The sequence below is a fragment of the Pteropus medius genome, unplaced genomic scaffold (genome assembly GCF_902729225.1).
Source record: "Pteropus medius unplaced genomic scaffold, Ma_sr-lr_union100, whole genome shotgun sequence".
Classification (NCBI taxonomy): Eukaryota; Metazoa; Chordata; class Mammalia; order Chiroptera; family Pteropodidae; genus Pteropus; species Pteropus medius.
Window position 1 is genome coordinate 16,274,555 of NW_024349798.1, and position 23,092 is coordinate 16,297,646.

General features: G+C 51.9%; 3 protein-coding genes across 13 annotated transcripts in view; 2 read left to right on the plus strand and 1 right to left on the minus strand.

The window, feature by feature from the left end:
• Nucleotides 1-1,140, plus strand: part of VPS35L (VPS35 endosomal protein sorting factor like) — a 97,063-nt gene extending 95,923 nt beyond the window's left edge. For all 3 annotated transcript variants that reach the window (XM_039885476.1, XM_039885474.1, XM_039885475.1), the window contains 2 exons: nucleotides 74-220; nucleotides 668-1,140. In XM_039885476.1, the coding sequence (XP_039741410.1) occupies nucleotides 74-220; nucleotides 668-766 (246 nt within the window). In that variant the 3' untranslated portion in view covers nucleotides 767-1,140. The remainder of the gene's footprint in view (nucleotides 1-73; nucleotides 221-667) is intronic.
• Nucleotides 1,141-1,745: 605 nt separating this feature from the next.
• On the minus strand, nucleotides 1,746-15,075 carry KNOP1 (lysine rich nucleolar protein 1). 5 transcript variants are annotated; one of them, XM_039885483.1, is made up of 5 exons: nucleotides 14,596-14,822; nucleotides 11,338-12,263; nucleotides 9,595-9,663; nucleotides 6,378-6,455; nucleotides 1,746-5,494 (listed from the first exon to the last, which is right to left on the minus strand). In XM_039885483.1, exons 2-5 carry the CDS (start codon nucleotides 12,259-12,261, stop codon nucleotides 5,183-5,185), a joined length of 1,383 nt encoding a protein of 460 aa, XP_039741417.1. In that variant the 5' UTR covers nucleotides 12,262-12,263; nucleotides 14,596-14,822; the 3' UTR covers nucleotides 1,746-5,182. The 5 variants fall into 5 exon arrangements, with proteins under 5 accessions (XP_039741417.1, XP_039741415.1, XP_039741414.1 ...); XM_039885481.1 differs by lacking the exon at nucleotides 14,596-14,822 and adding an exon at nucleotides 14,230-14,536; XM_039885480.1 differs by lacking the exon at nucleotides 14,596-14,822 and adding an exon at nucleotides 14,965-15,075 and having other exon boundaries at nucleotides 1,748-5,494.
• A 3-nt stretch (nucleotides 15,076-15,078) lies between these two features.
• The window catches only part of IQCK (IQ motif containing K), an 85,671-nt gene continuing 77,657 nt past the window's right edge, over nucleotides 15,079-23,092 (plus strand). For all 5 annotated transcript variants that reach the window (XR_005657879.1, XM_039885490.1, XM_039885489.1 and 2 more), the window contains exons 1-4: nucleotides 15,079-15,298; nucleotides 19,988-20,052; nucleotides 21,658-21,787; nucleotides 22,501-22,598. Coding sequence is in view for 4 of the 5 variants with exons in the window: in XM_039885490.1 (XP_039741424.1) it covers nucleotides 15,112-15,298; nucleotides 19,988-20,052; nucleotides 21,658-21,787; nucleotides 22,501-22,598 (480 nt within the window). In the remaining variant the exon portion in view is untranslated. The remainder of the gene's footprint in view (nucleotides 15,299-19,987; nucleotides 20,053-21,657; nucleotides 21,788-22,500; nucleotides 22,599-23,092) is intronic.

Consider the following 23,092-nt stretch of genomic DNA (forward strand, 5'->3'; position numbering starts at 1 on the left):
TGAACCTGCACCAGCATCAACCCGGGGCCCGGGCCGGGCCGGGCCCGACAGTGACCTCTCTTTTCTGTTTCAGGCCCTGAAGCGCCAGAGCTTGCTGGGCCTGTCCTTCTTCAACAGCATCTTGGCCCACGGGGACCTGCGCAACAACAGACTCAATCAGCTGTCCGTCAGCCTGTGGCACCTGGCGCAGAGGCATGGCTGTGCGGACACGAGGACCATGGTGAGTCACTCCGCGGGCCCCTGGACAAGGCCCCAGAACACGGGGTCGTGTGAGTGACACAGGCCGCTGGCCAGAGCACGACTGGCATCCATGCAGTTTCACGGCCGGGGCATCAAAGAGCCCTAATCCCCCTTCTAGAAAGGGGCCAGGCCTATGACATCCGCAGGTCACTTCCTTGTGCTACAAAGTTTAGTATCGAAGATTTATTCTCTCTGCATAAAAACCACACATATCGAAAGGTTAGTCCTTCCTGCTCACATCCAAATATGATTTTAAGGCAATTTATAATTTAAAGAGTTTTAAAGACTGTTTCTTCCTGTTCCTGTCCTTCAAAACACTTTACTGGTGCTCTGCTAAAAAAAAAAAAAAAGATCTCAGTATGGCTGATTTGGGTTCCAAGGATAATTACGAACCAGAAAGGAGCTGGATCATTCTTTTTCCTCCTAGGTGAAAACTCTGGAATACATCAAGAAGCAAAGCAAACAAACAGATATGGGTCATCTGACGGAGCTGGCCCTCAGGCTCCCTCTGCAAACAAGAACCTGACCTTGGGGCCCAGCCCCAAAAGGCCTGCCTTTTATTTTTATACATAGTCAATTGGTTTAAGCTTCGGTCTCTACCCAGAGTATTCTGACAATGAAAAAGTGGGAATTGTCAGCATAAACATCCAGCCTTGTTCACTGAGCAGCAGAATGCAAGTAACATCTTTCTGGTAGGTGTCTTTTTTTAATTGGAAAAAGAACCCTGAAAAGCAGTCCATTTTTAAAAAGCCACTGTTTCTCTAATTTGACCGTCTCAAGTCTAATTAAATGTTACCTAAACCACCTTAGAGCAGATGGCTGAATTCATTCCTTTTTCTATTAAAAAGCAGCTCTTGATTGGACTTAGTATACTGTAACAGAATAAACCACCTGAAGGAATATGTCTGTTCATGGCTGTTCATTTAATTACTTCTGACTTTCTTCCTCCACAAGAAAGAATGTGTCTAAGCTCACTGTCTGCTTGGCTTTGCATCCATAATTCTAAACAGCGTGCGATTCTGTATGCTTTTTTACCACCAGTCTGATGGAACCTGGAATCTGACTCTTGCGTCACCACCGATAAGCATCCCCTGACATTCTGTTTTGAATCAGTAAGAACAGTAATACTGATCGGCAGGGAGTCCCAGCCTAGAATCTCTGTTCAGGAAAACGCATGCAAATTATACATTCAAAGTGCCCCCAAACTACTGTACTTTTATAAGGTATATATGGGACATAATTATATTTTATCTCTACCCTGCGGAACACACGATTACAGTTCACATAGTTAACCTTAGTAAAAGTGGCTGATTTTTAAATTTATATACACGAATGTTTTAACTGACTAGTCTAGAACCAAGAATGTGCCATATAACTTTGCCGGCCAACTGAATAGTGACACTCGTCCACCCACGGAACCCTGTTGAGAAAACAGCCTCATCACGGAGTGGCAGGTACAGAAGGATGCCCCCCCACCCCCCGAACAAATGCAAAAATGCAGAGCGTGTGCCGATACTGCTCAAACAGTCCCAAGTGGCCTTTATTTCACAAATTACTTCCGATGTCACTTTTATTATATACTATTGAAGTGAAAAAAATTGGCAAATTCAAAATTAAAGTCATTTCTTCCACTCTGAGGCTGTACACATCAGCTAGCGTTAGTTCTCAAGCGTGAGTCATTGAGTTCTTAATGCTCCTGCATTCCCCTGAACTTGAACTTTCACGTCAGGTCAGGAGCTTCTGAAACGTGCTGCCTGGCCAGGCAGAGGCTTAGATTTTCTATGTTCTTGTGTGGTTTCCCCCAACCTATTACTAAATCAATTAGCCAGTCTCTGAAAACCACAGCCTACCCAAGATGATGTCTAATCTCATTATAGAGGATGACAGATTAAAAAACCCAAGAATTTTAGTAAATAAGGTAAAAATGAGAACTTCAGGAGACCTGTATTTTCTATGACTGCTTTAACAAGTTACAACAACACAATTTTTATCCCCGTGCAGTTCTACTGGCCAGAAGTCCACCTGGTCGCAGTGGGCTTACCTTCCACAGGAAGGTGTCGCGGGGCTGGAGGCACCAGGGGAGACTCTCTGCCTTGCCCTTTCCAGGTTCCAGCGGCCGCCCGCACTCCTCGGCGTGTGGTCCTTCCCATCTTCAAAGGCAGCAGCAGCTGGGAGTCTTTCTTAGACTCTCCACTCGTGTCCTCCTCCTACCTTGAAGGACCCCGGCGATTAGACGGGGCCCACCCACATAACCTAGGGTCTTATTTTAAGGGCAGCTGATTAGCAACCTTAATTCCATTTTGTTTTGCATCCTAATATATCCACAAGTTCGAGGATTAGGACGAGGCGTGTTGAACTAAGGGAGAAACAGGAATCGCCACAAAATAAAGCGGTTAAGAATCATGTGAGGTCTGGGGACAGCTAGATAAGGGCAATTGTGAGGAGAGAAGGACCCTGCCATAGGAAGATCAGGGAGCAATCCCCGAGGGAGAAATACTCAACTAAGACGCTGGCCGCACTAGATGCCAGACCTCCCGTCCGTCTCCCTCTCCCCCAAACCGCCTCGTTCCAGTGGAGACAGGCTGTATGTTACAGTCAGGGCGTAAAGAACATGGAAATCACACCAAAAATCCCTTGCAGACAGGTAAAGGAGGGCCCTGGGCATGAGGAAGAGGGGCAAGTGTGGCTCAAGCCAATGTAGTTTACTGTGTAAGGGACAGGAGCTCAGCTAACACCCGAGGCTCAGACGTCAGTCGTCCCCAGACTGCAGAACAGGAGCTGCTCCTGTGAGTGACGGCAGTCTGCAGAGGCGAGCTTCAGCCCCTTCTAGGGACATTATAGCTGTCTTGCCTGCCTCACCTCCTCTGGCTAGACCCTGCCTCTGGAACAGACTTTAATAAACCTTCCCTGAGCGAGCGGCCCTCTCCAGCCAGCAGTGGTACTACAGCAAGTTCAAAGCCAAGTCCCACTACAGAGACCACTTATACTAAAGGGGAGAAGAAAGGCCTGATGTCCACACCCTCATGAGAGCTATCGCTGTGGGGACAAGAGAGTGGACAATCTATCAACCACTCTTCAGAATCACCTGGTCCTTCCTGACAAGCCGAGGCAGGCCAAACCAACGAACGAGGTCTCAGCCAGGTGAGGACGATCAGAGGACAGTCGGCTGCTTCCCCTCCACACGGAACGGATTCCTGTGCTGATCGAGGCCAGAGCATCATTCGTCCCCGATCAAAGGGCAGGTGCCCCGAAGGAGCACACTCCACTGCAGAACCTCACCTGCTAGGCATCTGGCGGGCTCCCTTGCATTATGTACCTCAAGGCTGAACCCAGGAAAGGCCGAGCTTACGCACTGAGGGAAGGGGCCCAGCCGAGTCACTGCTAGCAGATGTATGTGTAAGACTCTTGACCTGGCCTCTGCTCGCTGGTGAGGGCCCAGGCAGGCCTCCCTCACCTCTGTCCCCTGGGGTGGCAGTGGACCCCACATTCGTGTGGCCAGCATCTATGCCTCACCCTTCCTGACTGGCCTGAGGAGACTCTTCCTCCACAGATCAGGGGCTCGTTCGGGAATGAGCAAGAGTTATGACAGGTCTCTTGACAGGCTTCTGGAAATTTCCTTGAATGTTCCCTCTGGAATGTTCTAGTGTCTTGATAAGCTATCTGGAATTGCTAGAGCCATCCTTCCACCAGCCTGATGAAGCCAACACTCAGGATGATGGAGCGGAGAGGTAAACGTCCCCGGGTGAGCTGCTGGACCAGTCCCCTACATTGGGACCTCCTTCCATCGGAGAGACTGACCTGCCATCAAGGTTTGCTTCAGACAGGGAGGCGTTCAGGCCAAGTGATGTGAAAATGTCCCCGTCAGAACCTGTATTCTGGGAAGCGAAATGCTAGGTGACTGAAGAGGTGGTCACGTGTCGCTTGGGTCACTGTACCTGGAGCTCTGTGAGGCTGGCTGTAGAGTCCGGGCTCGGGAACATTGTCCCTGTGGCCGATGAGGCAACTTCCCGTGTCATCCCCATGTATCCGTGCCCCCTGGCATTCAGCCTCCACCGCAGAAGTCACCTGGGAGTCTCTTCCTCGTGATGGAAAAACGTCTAATGAACATCCCAGGGACTCCGCCGGCAGTTCCCTGTGGAAGATTCTAAAATGCCCGTTTAAGTTCTAGTTAAAGCAAAGCAAGTAAATCCAGGCTCGGCACTGGGGATGGAAGCAAGACAGCTGGACAAGGCAAGACTGGGTTAGAAACACATTTCCCAGCCGCAGAAGGTCAGCCACACCTGCCTGGAGGCAATTCAGACGCTGCTGTGCCTGTGGCCACTCCAGGAGAGGAAAGGAAAATGAGCTCGCCATTTCCTGTTTCTCATTAGTTCTACTTCCTATTTGAGTTAGACACGTAACAGAGTTCTGTTCCTTCAGTGGGAAGACCTTTCAATCCTCAGTGAGCATTCGCGAGAGGGGGACATTCAGAGCAGTGACTAGTGACGCAGCAGGGCTTGAGGTACGAAAGCACAACACTTGGCACTTACGGGCTGGGTGACCCTGTGCATGTGTCATTCATCCCTGACCTTGTTTTCCTCATCCATGAGATGGGGATAATAACAGCACCGATTTCAGAATTAACAAGATTAAGTCCATCGATACCCTAAAAACACTTGCGTATGCGTCTGGCACATACTAAGAACGCAACGAATGTCAGCGACTGTTGTTTATACACGACATCCTCGAACGGGGATGGAAGGCATAACACGGAAAACAGTAGCTTTACCGCTCCCATGTTCTCTTGGCTCCTGAAACAGGAGCTGCCCCCACCCCAGGTCGTCCTTAACCTTGGCAGGAGTTCAATTCGAGACAATGTCAGACGGCTCTGTGCAGAACTGAATCATCAAAGCCGTTCTGGCTCTCTCGGTGGTGGCGGGGGGAGGGGACGAGACAGCAGAGTTCAATCTTCAAACCTGATGGACTTGGAAGCGTTCCTGTCGATGTAGAAGGTCTTGCTGGGGGCGGCGGTGAAGCCCAGGCCAGCCCGCCTGCTGCACTTCCAGCCCACGGCCCGCTCGTAGTCCTGCTGCAGGCTGTGCTGCAGCGAGTCGGCCGCCCTCCTGCTGAGCGCCATGTTGGGCCTCCCCATCGTGTCACGCGGGCCGCTGAGTGAAGGTGACGGGTTTTTAAAGCCACCCATAAGTTTGAGGAATTTCAGTTTCTGTTGCTCGTTTTCAAAACCAGCAGTATCCCACTGGCCAAACCGAGTTCCCTGTGTTAAGAGAAAAAGAGGCAGTTGTCGTCCTTAATTCCAAAGCCCTTTGCTTTCCCCGACCCCAGCCTCGCCAGGGAGGATCGTGCTCGCCGCATGCTCGCTCCGTGCCAGGCACAGGGCTCAGGAGCCTGTCAGTCCTAATGCTAACGAGAGCCCTCCGCGGAATGCCGTCACTCCCATTTCACCGACGGGGAAGCGGAGGCTTGCAGCGTCAGCGCGGCACCGGCCTCACTGGCGGCCCTGCTGCCATCGCAGCTCAGGCCCGGCCAACACTGAGCCCGCCTTTCACATGCTGAGCTGCGCCCGTCCGCTTCCTTCCTCCTCCCCAGACGCACGGCCAGCAGCATGGCACACCTCACCCAGGACGCGGCACGCCCTACCTCACCGACGCGCCTCGCCAGCCGGCCCCTGTCCATCTGCCTGAGGTCTGTGTCAGAAGGCAGAGGAGGGCAGGTGGGAATCTCTTCCCAGAGCGCTGTGTTTTGTAGCAGGAAGGGCCTGGAGGCCCAGAGCGAGGGATGGGGTCACACAAGTTGGAGGCTGAGCCAGACCAGACCAAAATGGGGTTCCCAGTTTCCACCACCTGTGCACAGATCACCCATGGTGGAGAAGATGCAGACACCCCTTCCTTCCTGCGACTGTGAGAGACGTAAGAAACCTACTGCCAAGAAGACGATGGCCCTGAAGTCACACAAAGCAGGATCAGGGAAGGACATTAGCTCAGGACAAGTTCTGCGAGAGGGAGCCAGCTGGCGGGCCGGGCAGCCTGAGGCCTGTGCTGACTGTCCTCCCGTCACTCCGCTCCTCATGCTGCAAGGCGACGGGGGGAAGGGTCCAGGGTGCTGAGTGTCACCTCGCAGGGCTCTAGCATCAAACTTACTGTCGACTTCCTGGTTTCAGACGTTTCCGTTTTTCCTGACTCACGATCAATCTCTTCCTGCAAGGCCTTTCGCCTCACCTGAGCAAGTGGGAGGAAGGAAAAAAAAACGAAGTCACAGAACTTTTCCTTTGAACTTAAAACCCAGGACAAGGATAGGGCAGAGAGACTGGAGAGCGACAGCAGGAAGATCAGCTTTACTCTGCTGCAACCTGCAGGGGGCATCGGCCCACCGGGAACGCACTCTTCCTGGCTACGCGGCACACCTGGCACTGCGCACACCCAACCCAGTCATAACCGGCCTGCCACAACCATCCAGCGCAGTCTACACAGAGGCCGCTTTTTCAAGATTGGGACTGACAGCTGCTTCATCTAACTCAATGGAACAGACAGACTGTCAAGCAAAGTGGAGAGAGAGAAAAATATGCCCCAAATGAAGAACAGGAAAAAAGCCCAGAAAAAAACTAAATGAAATGGAGAATTTGCCTGATACAGAATTCAAAGAAACAGTCATAAGGATGCTCACCAAACTCGAGGGTAGAATTGAGGAACTCAGAGAGCACATCAACAAAGACTGAGAAAATAAAGAACCAATCAATCAGAGCTGACGAATACGATAACTGACATGACTACATTAAAGGGAATTGACAGCGGATCAGTTAATGAAGAATGATTAGCGACATAGAAGACAACAGTGAAAATCACAATCATAACAGCAAAATGGAAAAAGGATTTTAAAAAATGACAGTGTAAGAGATCTCTGGGATAACATCAAGCGCTTTAACATTTGCATTATAGGGACTCCAAAAGGAGAGAGTGAGAGAGGCAGAAAAATGTTTGAAAACATGATGGCTGAAAATTTTCCTAATGTGGGGGAAAGTAACAGATACCTAGGTCCAGAAGACAGAGTTTCAAACAAGATGAATCCAAAGAGACCCACAACAAGAAATACTAAAATGGCAAAAGTTGAGGATAAAGAGACAATTCTGAAGGCAGCAATAAAGAAACAAGAAGTCACATGAAAGGGAACCCAAAAAGCCCACTGGCTAATTCTAGCAGCAACTTTACAGGCGAGAAGGGACCCACCCGTAGGAAATATTTTAAGTGCTGAAAGAAAGGAATCTGCAACCTACAATTCTACACCTGCAAGGTTATCATTCAGAACTGGAGAGTTTTCCAGACAAGCAAAAACAAAAGTTCACCATTATAAGACCAGCTTGACAAGAAATGTTAAAGGGTCTTCTTTATGCAGAAACGTCCAGAACGAGAAATGAGAAAACAGGAAAGAAAAAAATCTCACTGCTAAAAGCAAATACATAATATACTCAGTGACTCAGTCATTTAAAAGCTAATATGAAAGTTAAAACACAAAAGTGGTCAAACTAACTACAATCGTCAGGTGATACACAAAGTGATATAAAACACATCGAAAACAAAGAGGAGTAAAAATGTACTGCTTTTAGAATGCGTTTGAACTTAAATGCCAATCGGCTTAAAATAGACTACTACATACATAAATGGATGTACATAAACCTCATAGTAACTACAAACCAAAAACCGCCAAAAAAGTACAGAAAAAAATGACGTGTTGGGGGGTCAAGATGGGGGGCTAGGTAAAAGTGGGGTTCGCCTCAACACCGCATTAAAATTACAATCATAAAACAATCAACGTGGAGAACCGCTTGAAGTCTAGCTGATCATAACACGTAAGTCTGGGGATGTAAGAAATGTTAAAAAAGCCACACCGAGGACGGCAGGGGCAGAGCCGCGAAGTGGCTGGTCCCACACCTGCACGTGGCGGCTGAGCACCGCCCGGGAGAGGGCGCTGCAGAGGGCCCCCCGAAGGAGAGAGGGGTGTCAGCCCCACCCATGAGCTCCCAGCCCAGAGTCCCAACCCCGGGAAAGGGAGCTCCCACGAAATCTAAGAATCAGTGGGGATTCTGGCCATCCGGGTGAAACGGAACCAGAAAACCCAGACGCCCCCTTAGAGGGCTGATGCAGACTCGCTCGGGGACACGCCCTGGGCGCTGGTGGTGGGCTGGCAGCTCGGGAGGTCCAAGGGATACACCGGGAAAGGCGGACTTGTCCAGAGCTGGGGCGAGGGCTGGAGGAACAGCCACCACTGTTCCTTTGTCGGTCCCCCCACTGGGGCAATCCTCAGACAGCGCCAGCTTGCCTGTGTCGGCTCCTCCCAGCCCCGCACGGCGGGCTCTGAAGCTGCACTGGCCAGGTGAGACTGCCCACCGTGTGCCCCGTGGCCCTACAGCCCTGCCCCTTTTGGGCTGCACATCCCGCACAGAAAACTGACCTCAGCTCACATGGCCCGCCCACTCTGGGAAGACACTGCTGCAAGGCCAAGCTGCCAGCATCTCTTGGGAGGATCTGCGGGGCCGACGCAGACAGCAGCTGGGCCTTGCTGTGATCTGCGACCTTTGCGGGAGCCCGCAGACTCAGAACTGGCAACGATTTGGGTGCTGTATTGGCCTGACAGGGCTGGTTCACTCCCCGAGACCCCGCCCCTGTCTATTACCTGCTGACCAAGCACGGGACGGCTGTCAGGAGGCTGCCACTTATGAAGCACAGGTACAAGGCGGGCCCCTGCTGGGCGCCTCGCAAACATGATCTCGTTTGGTCTTCACCTATGAGGGTCAGTGAGGTTAGTGACTGCCCAAGATCACCCAGTTAGTAATGGTCAAAGACCAAGCCTGTGTGGTTACTGAGCTGTCTCTCCAGGCCTTAGGGTCCAGGACTGTGACAATACCCCAATTCCAGGAAGTCCAGCTCTGACAAAGATGCACTTACCAGTGAACCTGGCCGAAACAGATGCCAGCCCGAAACACAACCACTTTTCTAAACGCTCCTGAACTGAGGCCAGGGGCTGGCAACATGTGGGCCCAGCTGAGCACGCTCCCTGCCCTGGCTGCAGGTCTCGGGTCTAGGGGACATTCCTCCCCTCTCCCCCTGCAGTGGTTTACGGGGAGGAGAGCCTCAGCCTGGGGTTCTGAATGACCAGATGGCCCCTCAGCCAACACCGTGGCAGTGATGGGGTCTCCCAGCACGAAGTGGGAGAGGCCACCGTTCCCTGCCACTGCAGGCGTGGCAGGGAAAGAAGCTGGCCCGGTGGCCTCTGGAGTCCAGGGTGCTTCTGAGCCCAGGATCTTGTGAGCCGGTAGGAGGGGGGTGGCGACACGCAGGGAGGGGATGAGCACCTGGACGGTACCTGGTCTATGTGCGCCTCATCCATGTTGCCTTTCTTTTCCAACACCACCTCTAAGTCTGTGTCCGGCTCCTGCACAAAACAGCAAAGGCACGAAGAGTCAAGCGCGCGCCGGCCTCGGCTCGGCAGCCCCGCGGGGCGAGACCACGGCAGGGCCAAGACCGCGGCGCTGCCCCGGCCCCCGTCCCCGTCACGTACAGCGCGTCTGGCATCCTCCCACTATCCTCCCCGCGACGCCGTGGCACGGACCTATCTGACGGATGAATAAACGGGGGCTCAGAGAAGTAAGGGGACTATCGTGAAGTCACCCCACAGCTAAGGGGCAGGGCTGACACTAACCCAGGTCCCCTGACTCAGGCTGGGTGCATGACCTTTCCTGCCACACGTCACCTGACCTCCTAAGGTGACACCAGGCAGAGAGACCAAGGGCCCTGCTGATGGGGGAGGGGTGGGGGTGCTGGCAGGAGCCCTGGGCTCGGCTCTGATGACGGCGGTGGCGGTAAGGGCTGCCAGCAAACCCGAACCCACCCGATTCTCTCCTCCACGCTGCCCACCCCTGCTCCCCGGGTCCTGGTCGCCACCTTCCCTCCTGCCTGGACGACCATGACAGTCTCTTAAGTCCCGCTTCCTCACCCCCAAACCTGGTCCGTTCCGAAAGCAGCTCACATGAGCTTTAAAAACTCAACTGGAATGTGCTGCACACCTTAAACTTACAAAATGTTAGGTCAATGATAGCTCAAAAAAACCCTAAAACTCAATCAGATCATGTCAGCCCTCTCCCCGAAATCCTCCAGGGGCTCCCCTCTCGCTGACGCGCAAATCCAGATTTCCACGGCCTCCGTGGCCGTCGCCGGGCCCCGGCTTACCCAGACGCCACCGCCCGAGGCTCTGCTCCTCCCGAGGCCTCTGCAGCTGCTGCTCCGTCTGCACAGGTGGCTGAGGCCCCTCACAGGTCTCAGCTCTCACGGGGCGTCCTCGCTGGGCCCACCCAGACCATGCTGGCACGGGCCACACTCCTCACTGGCCTCAGCCCAAGGGACCCTTGGCCGGCCACCTTCCCTCGGCCCTTCCCATTGCACACACCCTGAATGACTGTGTTCCCTCACACCGCCCTTCCAGACCCTGAAGACATGGCTGCACTTCCCGCCTCAGTGGCTGCTGCAGGCGGCCGAGTCCCTGTCACAGGACGTGTTGAGCAGAGGGGACCGCCTGCCTGGGACGGGGCTCACGGCAGAAAGGATTCTAGATTCTGATGGGGGCTGGGCTCTGAATCCTCTGGGGCTCCTCCTAGGCCCCGAGGGTTTCAGAATAGAGGAAAAACCAACTGAAATCAAGTCGAAGGGACCAGAGCAAAGCTGGGAGACAGCCAGGAACCAGACGGCCTGTCGTCGGTCTCCCCACCCTGCCCGACCGCGTCTGGTTGAGTGGAGCACAGGCCACGCGGACACCTTCTCGATGACCCAACTCGAGGAGACCCACCCCTCAGTCGGCAGTCGCTGAGGCCCCTCCTCTCGCACCAGGGCCACCCTTCGGAAAGTGCTAGAAAGCTCTTACCCGCTCCAGTTACATGCGACAATGATCCCTTTTCTGGCTGAAGTCAGTTTAATCCAGGTTCTGGCAGCTACGAGGTTGAGCTGCCCATGCGTGCGCACACGTGCACCGCCCCTCCCGCCACACACACCCCAACGCACCCCCAACTTCCACCCTTGTTCTCCCACGGCAGTCATCTCCTGAGGGAAAACCTACCTCCTCCCAAGGGCTTCCTGCTCCTTCGCCCCGGCTCCTCCTCCTCTTCCTCTTCGGCGCTGGCTCCTGGCTCCCCGGCTGCCCTGCCCTTTTCCTGGACTTCGTTTTCTTCTTCGCAGAGGCCCCGGAGCCATCTTCCAGGGGGATGTATTCCGAAGCCTCCGCTCTGACTGGCCTCTTTTCGCCTCCTTTCCTGGGGCTGCCCTCCGCAGACCGGGAAGGCTCGGGGTGGTGCAGGGGGGTGTCCCCCTCTTGGCGACTTTTCTTTTTCTTCTTCTTCTTCTTCGTCTTCGCGGTGTGCTCCCTGGGGCTCCCCTGCTTCCGTTTCTGTCTCAGGGCTGCCTGGCCCTGGCCGTCCTGCCCCACTGAGCCGGCCTCAGGCCCCGCCTCGCAGAACCAAGGGTCCCGGGCCGAGACCGCTGCAGCCTCCTGGGCCTTTTTCTCCTTCTTGTGTTTTTTGGGCTTCTTGCCAACTTTGGTCACCTCCTCGCCCTCTGTGGGGTCTGGGGAGGTCTTCGCTGTCGAACCAGGGGACGTGGCCAGAGGCCGCAAGGACTTCTTCTTTTTCTTCTCCCCGCTGAGGAGCCTGGAGAAACCAAGAGCCTGCCCCCTGGGGCTGGGCGACGCCTCTGTCCGCCTGGCGCGCACCGTGGCCTCAGACTCCAGGTGCTCCTCGCAGACAGTGCTGTGGCCCTTCTTCTTCTTCTTCTTCTTCTTCTTCTTCACTGAAGGCATCTTGGGCGCAGGCCCTTGGACCACACTCTTTGAAGGGGATCTGGCTCTTGAGGGACGGACCTCAGTGGAATAATTATCACTGTTTAAAACCCAGGATTGAGTCTCTGCTTCTTTGGCCACTACCTTCTTCTTCTTCTTTTTCTCTGGAAGCCCAAGGCCCAAGTCTTCTTTGTGGGTCTTGGTGATCATTCCTGAAAAGAGAAATGATATCAGTTACCCCCACGCCAAGCCACCCTGTGTACAGTTCGACTAGGTGTCGTCAAGAGCCTCGTTTCTTTGTGTGGAAGGTCTGAAATGTTAGGGGACGGGAAATGGGCATGGCTCCTGTGCAGCAGAGCCAAATACGATCAAAGAAGGAGAATGGAGTTAACATTCAGACGGCCCCAGGTTCGAATCCCAACTGCTCCCTCATCTCGAGTCAATCACCTATCCTCCCCGAGCCTTAATTTCTCCATCTGGCAAATGAGGGATAATACCACTTCCTCCTCAAAGGCCTGTTGGACAGAGTGAGATAATCCAAGGAGAGTGCTGGCTACACACTGCTGACTCCTCCTCCTAACCCCCTTCCTCAGACCTCAAGCCTAGTCGCCCTGTGCCAGCCACTGAGGGTACAAGTGCAATCAAGCCAGACGGACCAGGTGCTTGACTTTTACTACATGAAAGGGACAGAAAGCCTGAGGTCAGCTCTGTGGCACACGTAAGCCGTTACCTTGGTTCACCCAAACAGCTCTTCTGCTTGTGTCTGGAAATTAATTCCCCCCACCTGCAGCCCAGGTGACTTACTCTCCTAACTGCTTTCCCTTGTGACTAGTAATAAGAGCGGAAGCGAGGTATGGTGAGAGGACCCCCAGCTAGGACCGGAAACGCCTGGCTTCCAATGGTGACTGACATTCTTGCTGCAGAGCCGATGGCTTCCCCAGGCCTGCTCCCCCATCCCTCAAAGACAGACTGCACCAAATCAGAGGCAGAGAGAGGAGGACATCCTGCATGCAAACCTATTTTAAAGTTTCAAATAAGTCGCTAACATTTAACGATTGGAGAGGATGCATAACCACCTAGAATGCCTGGGGTTTTTGGGGGTTTTTTTTGTGGAAAATGTCAGGGGGGCACCTGTGAGAAGGGGCTGGGGCCCTCAAGTACATTTCGGCTTCCAGCTGGGCTACGTCTGTCACCAGCCCAGTTCTTCCTGCACCCTGGACCAGATGACAGAGAGACACTCAGCGACTCTAGAAACAAACATCCCCTCGCAGGAGGCTGGACAGTGGAAGGGAAGGGTCAGGAGCTGCTCCGCACTGCAGCTCTCCTCAGCCTCAGCCCCAGGGGTCCGCATTCTTCAAAGAGCCAGGCCTCAGGCAGAGCTCAAGTGCATTCAGAACTCACTCCCGGAGCATCTGGAGAGTCAAGAGAACACCCGCTCATTCACTCCTGTCTTGTTTTCTGCTGTACAAGTAGACCTCAGAAATATCGCAGGTTTGGTTCCAGACCACGGTAATAAAGCAAGTAGTAAACTTTTTGCTGGTGGAGGGTCTTGCCTTCTGTAAAAAAATACACCTGTGAAGTGCAATAAAGCTAGGCCCAATGAAACGAGGTGCGCTTGTACTCCCAGGGCCTAGCTCTGGACCTGGCACACAGCAGGTGCTCAAAAATACGTACTCAATGAATGAAGGTATGAATGCTAGACAGGCGAATAAAACACCTGTCACCGAGAAGCACGCAGGTGTGGGAGAAAAAGAGGTGTAATGACATAGGTGACACAGGTGATAAAAGCAAGCACAGTGGTAACGTCGGGATGATGGTGGTCGTCTAACCTGGCCTACCGAGTGTCAGGAAACTTTCTGAAGATCAGAGTTTTCTAGCTTTGGCAACTGCAGGATGGTGGTGCTAATTCCTGGGACGAAGGAAGTGAAGGGGGTTGGGGGTGTCTGAGGGCTAGAGGGGACATGCTGGTTTGAACAGATGCCTTCAGATGCCCAGGTGGAGATGTTCAGTGGGTCTGAGGCTCAGGGGTGGCTGGGCTGACATATACTTAAGAATATACGGATGGTAACTGAGCACTGAACAGAAAGGGCCTGAGACAGAACCTTAGGGAATACTGACATTTAAATGGGTGAGCAGAGAAAGACGGGCTTGCAAAAGAGAAGGGAAAAGGTTGCAAACCTGGAGAGGGTGGAGTCGTGGCCAAGAGACTGATAAGAACAAAGAAGCCAAGGGGAGGTTGCTGTCAACTTTACGCCCTTCTCTCCCCATCTACGCCGTTCAGAACAATGAGGCATCCTCTTTAGCAATGAAGGTCTTTCTCTTCAACCCTCAAATGTACTCACTCTTTCAAGAGGGAAGAGGAAAGGAACCTTAGTGTCGCCTGCGAACGATTTCTGCAAAAGCTTTTAAATTCCCGCGGCAGCCTCGTGAGGACTGGTGTGAATACCCCACGTGGGACACTTGCAGACTGAGGCCTCGAGACTTTAATTCACCTGCCCTGGGTCCCAAAGCCCGGAAGTGGCGACACAGGGATTCGAACCCTACCCGCAGGACTTCAGAGCCGGTGCTCTGCACGTCGGCATCAACACCCCACTCCCACCGGATTACGAGCAGAAAGCAAGGGACCCAGGAGGCGAGGCTGGTCCCCAGAAGGCTCGCGGCGCCAAAGTTTCCGCACAGGCACATTGGGAAGGATTCCCGGGGGAGCCCGGGCCCGGCTCCAAGGCTGGAGAACTTTCTGGAGGCGGCGGCCTGAAGCCAGGGCAGGCGCACGCTAGCGACTGGAGGGCGGCGGGGGCCCGTGGGCTCGGGGAGTGCGGGTCGCCCGCTTTTCCCTCTGTTCGTCGCGCGAGTCCCCAGGCCCCACCTCCGGACCCCGCACGGCCCCGCCGAGGACGCGTCCTCCGCGCTCACCTGCAGGCCAAACTTCGCCTCCACGTGAGAGCCCGCTCCGCCGTGCCCCGGAAGTCGATCTCGCGACGCTGGCCCGCCCCCCGCGAGGTCCGGCTCCTTCCGGGTCACGGCCGGCCGAGGAGCGCGGTTGCCGTGGAAACCGAGGTCATGGCGGCGCCCCAGTATGTGGGTAGCCGCACCGGCCAGAGTGAGGAGCGGGCGGGCTCTGTAGAGTCGTTCGTCGTAAGCAGGAAGACGTTGCCCACAATGTCCCACGTGTCCTTCGAGCGGCCCGTCTCGCCGGGGCAGGTTGCGGAGCCGCCGGGCAAGAGCCTGTGGGAGCGGATCTGCGAGGGTAGGCGGCCGCGGGGAGCGGGCCTCGGGCGGCAGGGCGTACGGGGCGCCTTCCGCGTGCACCCGCCGAGCTCCCCCTTTCACGCACGGGGAAACTGAGGCTCCGAGAGGCTTGCGGGAGGTTCCGCAGCGCGGTCTCCAGCCCTGATCCGTGGTCGGACCGAAGGAATGCGGAATGAAGACCGGGGCCGCGGGGCGGGTTAGGGGTGCCCACCCCTCCTTTAGAGACCGCCTAAATGACACCTGTTTACTTTTATCACATGTGTCACCTGTGTTATTACACCTCTTTCCCTCCCCCGCGTGCCCGCTTCTCGGTGGCAGGTGTTTTATCTCGTTCACCTCTATCTTTAGCATTCATCCCTTTATTCAGTGAATACATTAAAAGGTTTCCAGGACCTGCATACAGACCTCCTAATGGGGTGCAGGGTATTTTCACTTTTAATGAGCACCCTGTTCATTCTGCTGTTGATCATTTATGGCCCACACGTTGAGCAAGCATGGTCTAGACAGACGGGTTTTAATCCCTCTCTACTTCTAACTTTCCCTTAAGATCCCCAAGCGGATCTTCACCTTCTGTTTTGGTCCTACGCATAGATACATACCCTTGGTCATGAGGCCATATAAAAAAATATTCCACGCAAGTTGGACACGTTGTTTACCTTGTTACCCTCTCTGTGAAGTATGCATAATAATGACACCTGTTCTATGGTGTTAAGAAGATGCACCTAACAAGTCACAGAAAGTACTTAGCAAACGGCCCGATTTACAGCTCAATCCATGTTAGCTCTTAAGAAGTAATTCTGGGTGCCCTTTTTCCTCCCCTAGGCTGTAGACTCCTCAAGGTGGAGAACTCAGATTCTTCATTCTTGTGGCTATTGTCACTGCTTCCGCTGTCTGAAAGAACTGTCCAGTAGAACTTTCAAATATGGTAGCCGCTAGCTGCATGTGCTTGCCAAAGCACTCGCAGTGTGGGCAGTGCAGCTTCGGAACTGAATTTTTTAACTTAACGTTAATAAATTTAGGTAGCCACCTGTGGCTAGCGGCTTCCGTGTTGGACAGCGCCAGTTGGCAAATGTCTGTCGAATGGAAAAAAGAATGAACGCCCTAGTGTATTTGTTCCCGGTGGAAAGAGAGACAGTGATGAGTTGAGAGAAGTGGAAAGTGCAGAGGAGGAAGAGAAAGGTGGACTCAGCTAACAGGTATCCTCAAAGGCCATCTATTTCAACTTCCATCCAGTGCTTGAATTTTTCTCACAGCATTACATTGCATTATATTCAGAAAACTCTTTCATCTTGAACGTTCTCCTTGTAACTTGTACCCTTTGGTCCTTACCACCTAGGCTGGTTCTAATCACTCTATCATAAAGAATCCACTCAAATATTTAAAGGTTGCTATTGTCCCTGTCTTTCCCCCAGAGCTTTCAATTCTCCAAGCCAAGCAGTTCTCCATAATACAGTTTGCTAGTGGTGTTTTATTGGGAAGCCGCTCAGCCTCATCTACAGGAGATGCGTAATCCTTGTACCTACCTTATAGGGCTGGTGTGAGCACTGAATAAGATAGTGAACGCAAAGGAGCTCAGCAGAGTGCCCAGCATTTAGAAAGTGCTCATTAGATGTTCGTCGTTGTCAACAAAGAGACACGCTTTGCATTGTGTTTTAGAAACACGGCATTTATTTTGGTCAAACTGGTCTGGAGGGAGAAAGCAAAGACAGGGTTTTGGTGCTCTCTGAAAAGCAAGTGAATCGATGCCACTTAGTAAGTGATAGAGTTACACCATGAAGTTAGTGAGGTCAAAGATGGCAAATTACACACACACTGGCACTGTAATGATTATTATAACCTAGGCGAATATGCCCAATTTCTTAAAACAAACATTCTAACAAATACAATTTTCTATAACAAACATAGTGAGTAAATTCAGTTTCTCACCACAAACATGAAAAACAGGCTTTGAGGTAATCCTGTCTTCGAGGTTAAATATTACATTCTGTTAAGATATCTCCATTTAAAAAGTGAATTCTCATAGCAAACAGACCTGTCAGAAACTCAGTCTCAGGGAGGTGGGAAACAGAATAGGTAAACATCTAACCTAAGATCTTCATCTTACCTGACTAATGCTCTTTGTGTGTGTGCCTGCCTTATGATAACTTATATATAAAGGTTCTTTAGTTTTTTCATCTTTCCAGTGACAACTAACTCAGGGCTTTCAATTCTCCAGATCACTAGTATGAGAATAAATGCCCACTGAGAATACACTGTTACATAAATGTACATCATATGTGTAGCAGCCTTGAAAGATGTCTAAGTTTCAGCACCTAGAATGTACATAGTGGCTCTCAGTAAGTATGAATGAATGAATGGATGAATGAGTAGAGAAAGGATCAGAAATTATTTACTGTAACATTTGTTTTGTCCACTTATTCATCGTTTTCTTCAACAAATGTTCTTTGGGAATGATGGTGAGCGCAAACAGACCCAGGTAACTCTCTCACAAAACACAATATTGGAAGAGATAGTCATGAATTTTTATAAATTTCAAGTAAAAGTAAGGCTGATAGGAGTTATGAAGGAAAAAGACAGAGTTATAAGGTTCGGTACTTGGATGATTGACCTCGCCTAGGAGATCTAAAGTAAATAAATGTGTTTGTGTATTATATATGTATGTTAGTAAATGCATTGACGTTTAGGTTGGATCTGTGCCGAATCTGACAATGGTTCTTGGTTTTAATGGGATTAGGTATGACATACTCTCTACATAAGACATCCCTGTATTATTTGGAATTGTCTCACAGGCATTTGTAATTAGAAAAGGCTACACGTGTATAAATCTTACATCCAGATACATAGTTTTCACACTATATTGGTGGTGCTCAGTGTCGGGGAAGAAGGGTGAATTTACATGCTTGCTTGAGAGGGAAAAAAAGCGGTAGAATTAGATAGAGCTGTTGAGGTGGGCGGAATTTCCAGATGGCCCCCAGGTCTCCATCTGCCAGTTCATTCACCTCCGTTATTCAGTCAATCACTGATCTAGGCACTGCTGTCAAGGGACTTTCCAGAAGTAATTAAGTCTTCAAGCAGTTGACTTTAAATTAGAGATTATCATAGGTGAGCCTGACCTAATCAGGTGAGCACCTAAAACAAGTCAGAGAGATTGAGGCAAAAGAGATCCTTCTTGCCACACTCCTGTGAATTGCCCGTGATAACCTGAGAGCAGCCTCTAGGAGCTGAGAGCAGTCCCTACTAACGACCAAAAAGAAAGCGGGGACTTCAGACCAATAACCACAAGAAACTGAATCTTGCCCACAACCAGTGAGCTCGGAAGAGGATCCCAACCCTCAGATGAGATCACAGGCATGGCCAGCATGTTGACTGGAGCCCGATGAGGCCCTGACCCATACCCAGAATCCTGACCCACGAGAACTGAGATAATAATTTATGTTGTTTTAAGTCACCGACATGTGGTAGTTTGTTACACAGCGATAGAAAGCAAATATAGCTAGTATTGGAAATCAGAATTGGTTATAACCTGCGGCTTGGCATACTTGTCTCCAGCCTGAGTACTTAGGAGTTTTTTAAAACACTTGTTTCGAATGCGCTGCTACCCAATAAGGAACCTAGGTAATGGAATAAAGTCTGCGTTCAATGCAACTGCATTCTGTCAGTACTCTCGCCTCATCACTGCAAACAACTGTGCAAGTGCCTTTCAAACATTGTCCTTGCCAGAAATATTTTCATAAGTCTTTCCTGTAGGGCTGTAACTGATATGGCCATGAGCATTTTCTGTCTCTCTCTCAGCAATAGTTGTACCCCGTAGAGCTCATGCGGACTGTTCTTTGCATTAAGCTCTCCCACAGGTCGACTGTGATCCGTCTTGAAGCCTGGCAGTTGTTCTCTGCCTCACTGCCTGTTAGAATCAGCTGGAGAACTTTAAGAATACTGATTCCAGGCTCTTGCCCCAGACCCATGGAATCAGAATTTCTGGGGTTGGGCCAAGACATCTGTATTTTCAGAGCACCCCTGGGCGATGCTAGTGTGCAGCCAGGCTAGGAAACTACGCTTACAGGCTTACGGCAGGGCCTCTCCAACCTCACTGCGCACACAAGTCACCTGGGAGCTCGTTAAAATGCTGACTTAGCGTCGGCAGGTCTGGGGCGGGGCCTGAGATGTTGGATTTCTAACTCCCCTGGGATGCCGATGCTGCTGGTCCTTGGGCCGTACATTGAGTAGCAAGGGTTTATGGGATTGCTGTGGCAGTCGTGCCCCCAGACTGGCAGTCTTACCTTCATGCCCATCCCCATGACTGCCCGGATGGCTCGTCATCCTTCTGCCCCATTCTGTCCTTCCACCACGTTCTCTTCTGTCTCATTTCTATACGCTTTTGGCGTCTTCCCTTAGGCACCTTCCTCATTCTCGTCCTCCTTTTATTCCTTGGACCTGTCATAATTTGGGGGGAAAAATCTCAGACTCTTACATAAAGCCTAGACTCTTCACACAAGAGAACCATCACCTCTTATCCATTTTAAATAAGATGGTTCACATCAATTATTAACCTGTAATGGCCAGTTGTTTTTTATTTCCATAAACCACGAACTGAAATAAAATTTAAGACTTTTATTTAGAGGAAAGACGATCACATCATAAACTGCAGGGAAGTACGGCACTGAGGATTTTTTCCCCCCATTCCCTTCAGAGTACGAAGCTGAGATGCCTGCCTTCCCGGAGGTATACAAAGCCAAGCCGGAAGCCGTGATTCCTGTGAGTATCGCCCCGCCTGCCCGAAGCGAAGCGAACGGCTCGGGAATGAGAACAGCACTGACAGCTGGTGGACATGACACAGTGTCAGGAGTTAGGGAAGGCGCGGCACCTGGAACCGGAAACCTGGGGCCGGGCCTGGCTCTGCCACTCACCACGTGACATAAAGGGCATCACGTCACCTCTTCGAGCCTGGGTTTCCGCGTCTGTTAAATGGATCAGATAATCCTTGACTAATTCATAGGGCCTCTGTGGGCTCACATGAGATCCTAGATGAGAAAGGCCTTTACGGTGGAGGCAACACCATGCCCATGTGGGGGACAGTTACGGATAAAGCGGGTTCCCCAATACATGCCCAAATGGGCAAGTGGAAGACGGCATTCGGGAACATGGGCCAAGAACAGGGTGGCCTGGATGCAGGCCCTCAGGCGGCCTACTTGGAGCAAAATAGGAACCTCATGGAGTTTAAAATGAAAAAGCAAGTCTCTGAGAGATGAAAGGACTTGAGCAGGGTCACAGCGATGGGGCCAGAACCTAAGTCTGGATTTCCAGTACGTTACTGCAGCTGCTGCTGTCAGATTCTCTCGTGTCTGAGAACTGTCTTGGCCTATGACTGATCTTTTATTCGTGGCATCCTATTCTTGTTTTATGGATGCGATGTTTTCTCAAATTGCTCTGCAGACACTAACCACAGTTCCCTCCCCTGAATTATTTGTGTTCCTTCCAGGGTCAGTCCTTTGTGGATCTTGGTCTTTGCCTTTTGTGCTGCTGATGTTCTTTATCTGTGTAGAGAGCTTTGATTGTCTGTTCAGAATTTAAAATGGAGGCCTGAGTGGACTTTTCTACCTAACTGGTATGGTTCTCCTCTGCTTTTGTACCTGCGGGTTTGTTTTCTGGAAGGGTCTCTTCTGTGAGCAGAAACACTGACTGGGAGGTCTTGGGGAGTGACCGACCACTGGGAAACTCCCTTTCAGGGTCAGCAGGCAGGGAGCCTGCAAATCAAGGGTGAGTTCTTTTCCTTCTGGCCACCGGCATGGTGCCCTGGGTAGTCCTGCTCCGTCCAGGCTGTCGGGTGAACTTGTTTACAGGAGAGTAACGGGGAAGGAGAGCTGGGTAGAAAATGCTGGTGTGAAGGCGGCTTTATGTATATGGAAGGGGGCAGGGGCGGGGGCGTGTGGGCGCAGGCCCACGGAGCCCCCGCGCATTTTCACTTCACCCCTCCTGTTGGCATTCCCACCGTCTGAGGAGTTGAACCCCTGAGCACCGACGGCTTGTGGAACTTTGCGGGGAGGATGGACTCCCCTCTTTGGGGCAGTTTCCTCCTGTGGATTCTGGGCTGCCACTTCCCCGCTGTCTCATCTGATGACAGGCTTCATCCCTGTTTCTTTTAGAGATGTTTGCAAATCTCTCATCCACTTATAGTCCTCCTATTCTGTTTTAGGGATTTATTTCTTAATTGTCATCAATTGAGGAATGAAGGGAGGAAAGATAGACTTATGCCCGATATGCCCATTGACCCTGAAGTCTGAATCGTATTCCTTTGCTAGGTTATAAGAGAAAATGCAATTATTTAAACTATTTCTATGAACGTATTCTCTCCCCTACCAGGTTTCACCATTGGAGGAAACATTTTTCCACGGCTTCAATACAGAACACCTTTATTCTGTTCCTCACCTGGCCAAGGACTCGCACATAACCTGCACACGCGTTAAATCGGAAATGGCCGATCCGGAAACATGTGAGTCAGGAAGAGTTCACCTCTCACAGCTCGGGGCTCGTAACCCTGCAGAAGCGCAGGACGGGGAGGAGGATGGACAGACTCAGGGACAGCACATAAACGAGAAAGAATTTGTCCTTGTTTAAATTTTAATTTTTAAAAGAAGTAGTCTTTAGTCCACGGGTTCATCCTTAAGGTGGAGATAGAATCAGGATGACAGGAACAAGCATGCTTCGACTCTACGTGAAATACAAAGGGGCAAAAAAAAAATGTAGAAAGCAGATGAGAACACCGTGCTTCGTGGGTCGAAGCCAGAGCTGCAGGCCTCCTACGTCCTCGCGCCCGAGCCTCAGTCCCTCCGGCCCTCCCCGGTGCCAGGCCCGCTCCCGCTAGTTGGTTCTGTTCTCGCTGCTTGTGTGCTTCGGGCCGTGGCAACCAGCGCCGCTGATAATGCGGCCTCAAGGCCCTCTCCACTGTGCCCCTCCGATGCCCTGCCCATTTCCCTCTGGCCCTGCATGGTGCCCGGCTCTCCCCCTTGCCAGACTGCAGAGGCGCAGAGAGGCTTGAAGTCTCCTCAGCCCAGCTCAGCGGTCTCGGGGACGTTTAAGGTCACGTTATCTCGTGGACAGGACCTTTCTTTGGTTCAGAAGCAAATGTTTCTCCCAGATTAACTTGGCCATTTGGGATTTTCAGTGGGATTTTTTTTTTTTTTTTTTTTTTTTTGTCTGTTTTAGGTTCTCCCAAAGAATATTTGGAAACATTCATCTTTCCAATTCTGCTTCCCGGAATGGCTAGTCTGCTTCACCAGGCAAAGAAAGAAAAATGTTTTGAGGTCAGTTGTTTTATTTATTTCTAAACGCCCAGTGATTTCGTTTGTATCAGCTGTTGCTCATTATCTCAGTACCATCAAGCGGTTGTTCTCGAAATGACCCCTTTGGGAGGGAAGGCCTGTGTTTTGGGTCACTTACCCAGCTCCAGCCGTGGCACGCAGTTGTGCGCACACGTGCGCGGCCATCTGCCTGGTCCCAGGGTCCTGGAGAGGTTTCCGCTTTGCTTGGCCCCGCTGCCCGCCCTTCTCCCTGGCAGTTTGGCAGCCACCCGATTCCTTGGGCCTGCTGCTCTTGTTTGTGACATGCGTGGATTAAAGCCCTCCTCGCCTCTTATCCGGCCCTGCGTCGGTCTTCCCACCTCTGGCCTCTCCCTACTCTGCTTCCTGCCAGGTGCCACGCGTATAACTTGCTGCAGGGGAGACCTGCACGCAGCGAGTGCTCGGCCCACTGGTCACTATCACACTGCAGCCAGTTATCTCCGCGCCGAGTTCCGAGC

Excerpts from the sequence above, each read along its gene's own strand:
- KNOP1 (XM_039885483.1), bottom strand. The coding sequence starts at position 12,261 with ATGATCACCAAGACCCACAAAGAAGACTTGGGCCTTGGGCTTCCAGAG. Across the intron at positions 9,664-11,337 it reads CAGGAAGCCCTTGGGAGGAG|GAGCCGGACACAGACTTAGA; the intron begins GTAGGTTTTCCC and ends TGTTTTGTGCAG. Across the intron at positions 5,495-6,377 it reads CTGAAACCAGGAAGTCGACA|GGAACTCGGTTTGGCCAGTG; the intron begins GTAAGTTTGATG and ends CTCTTAACACAG.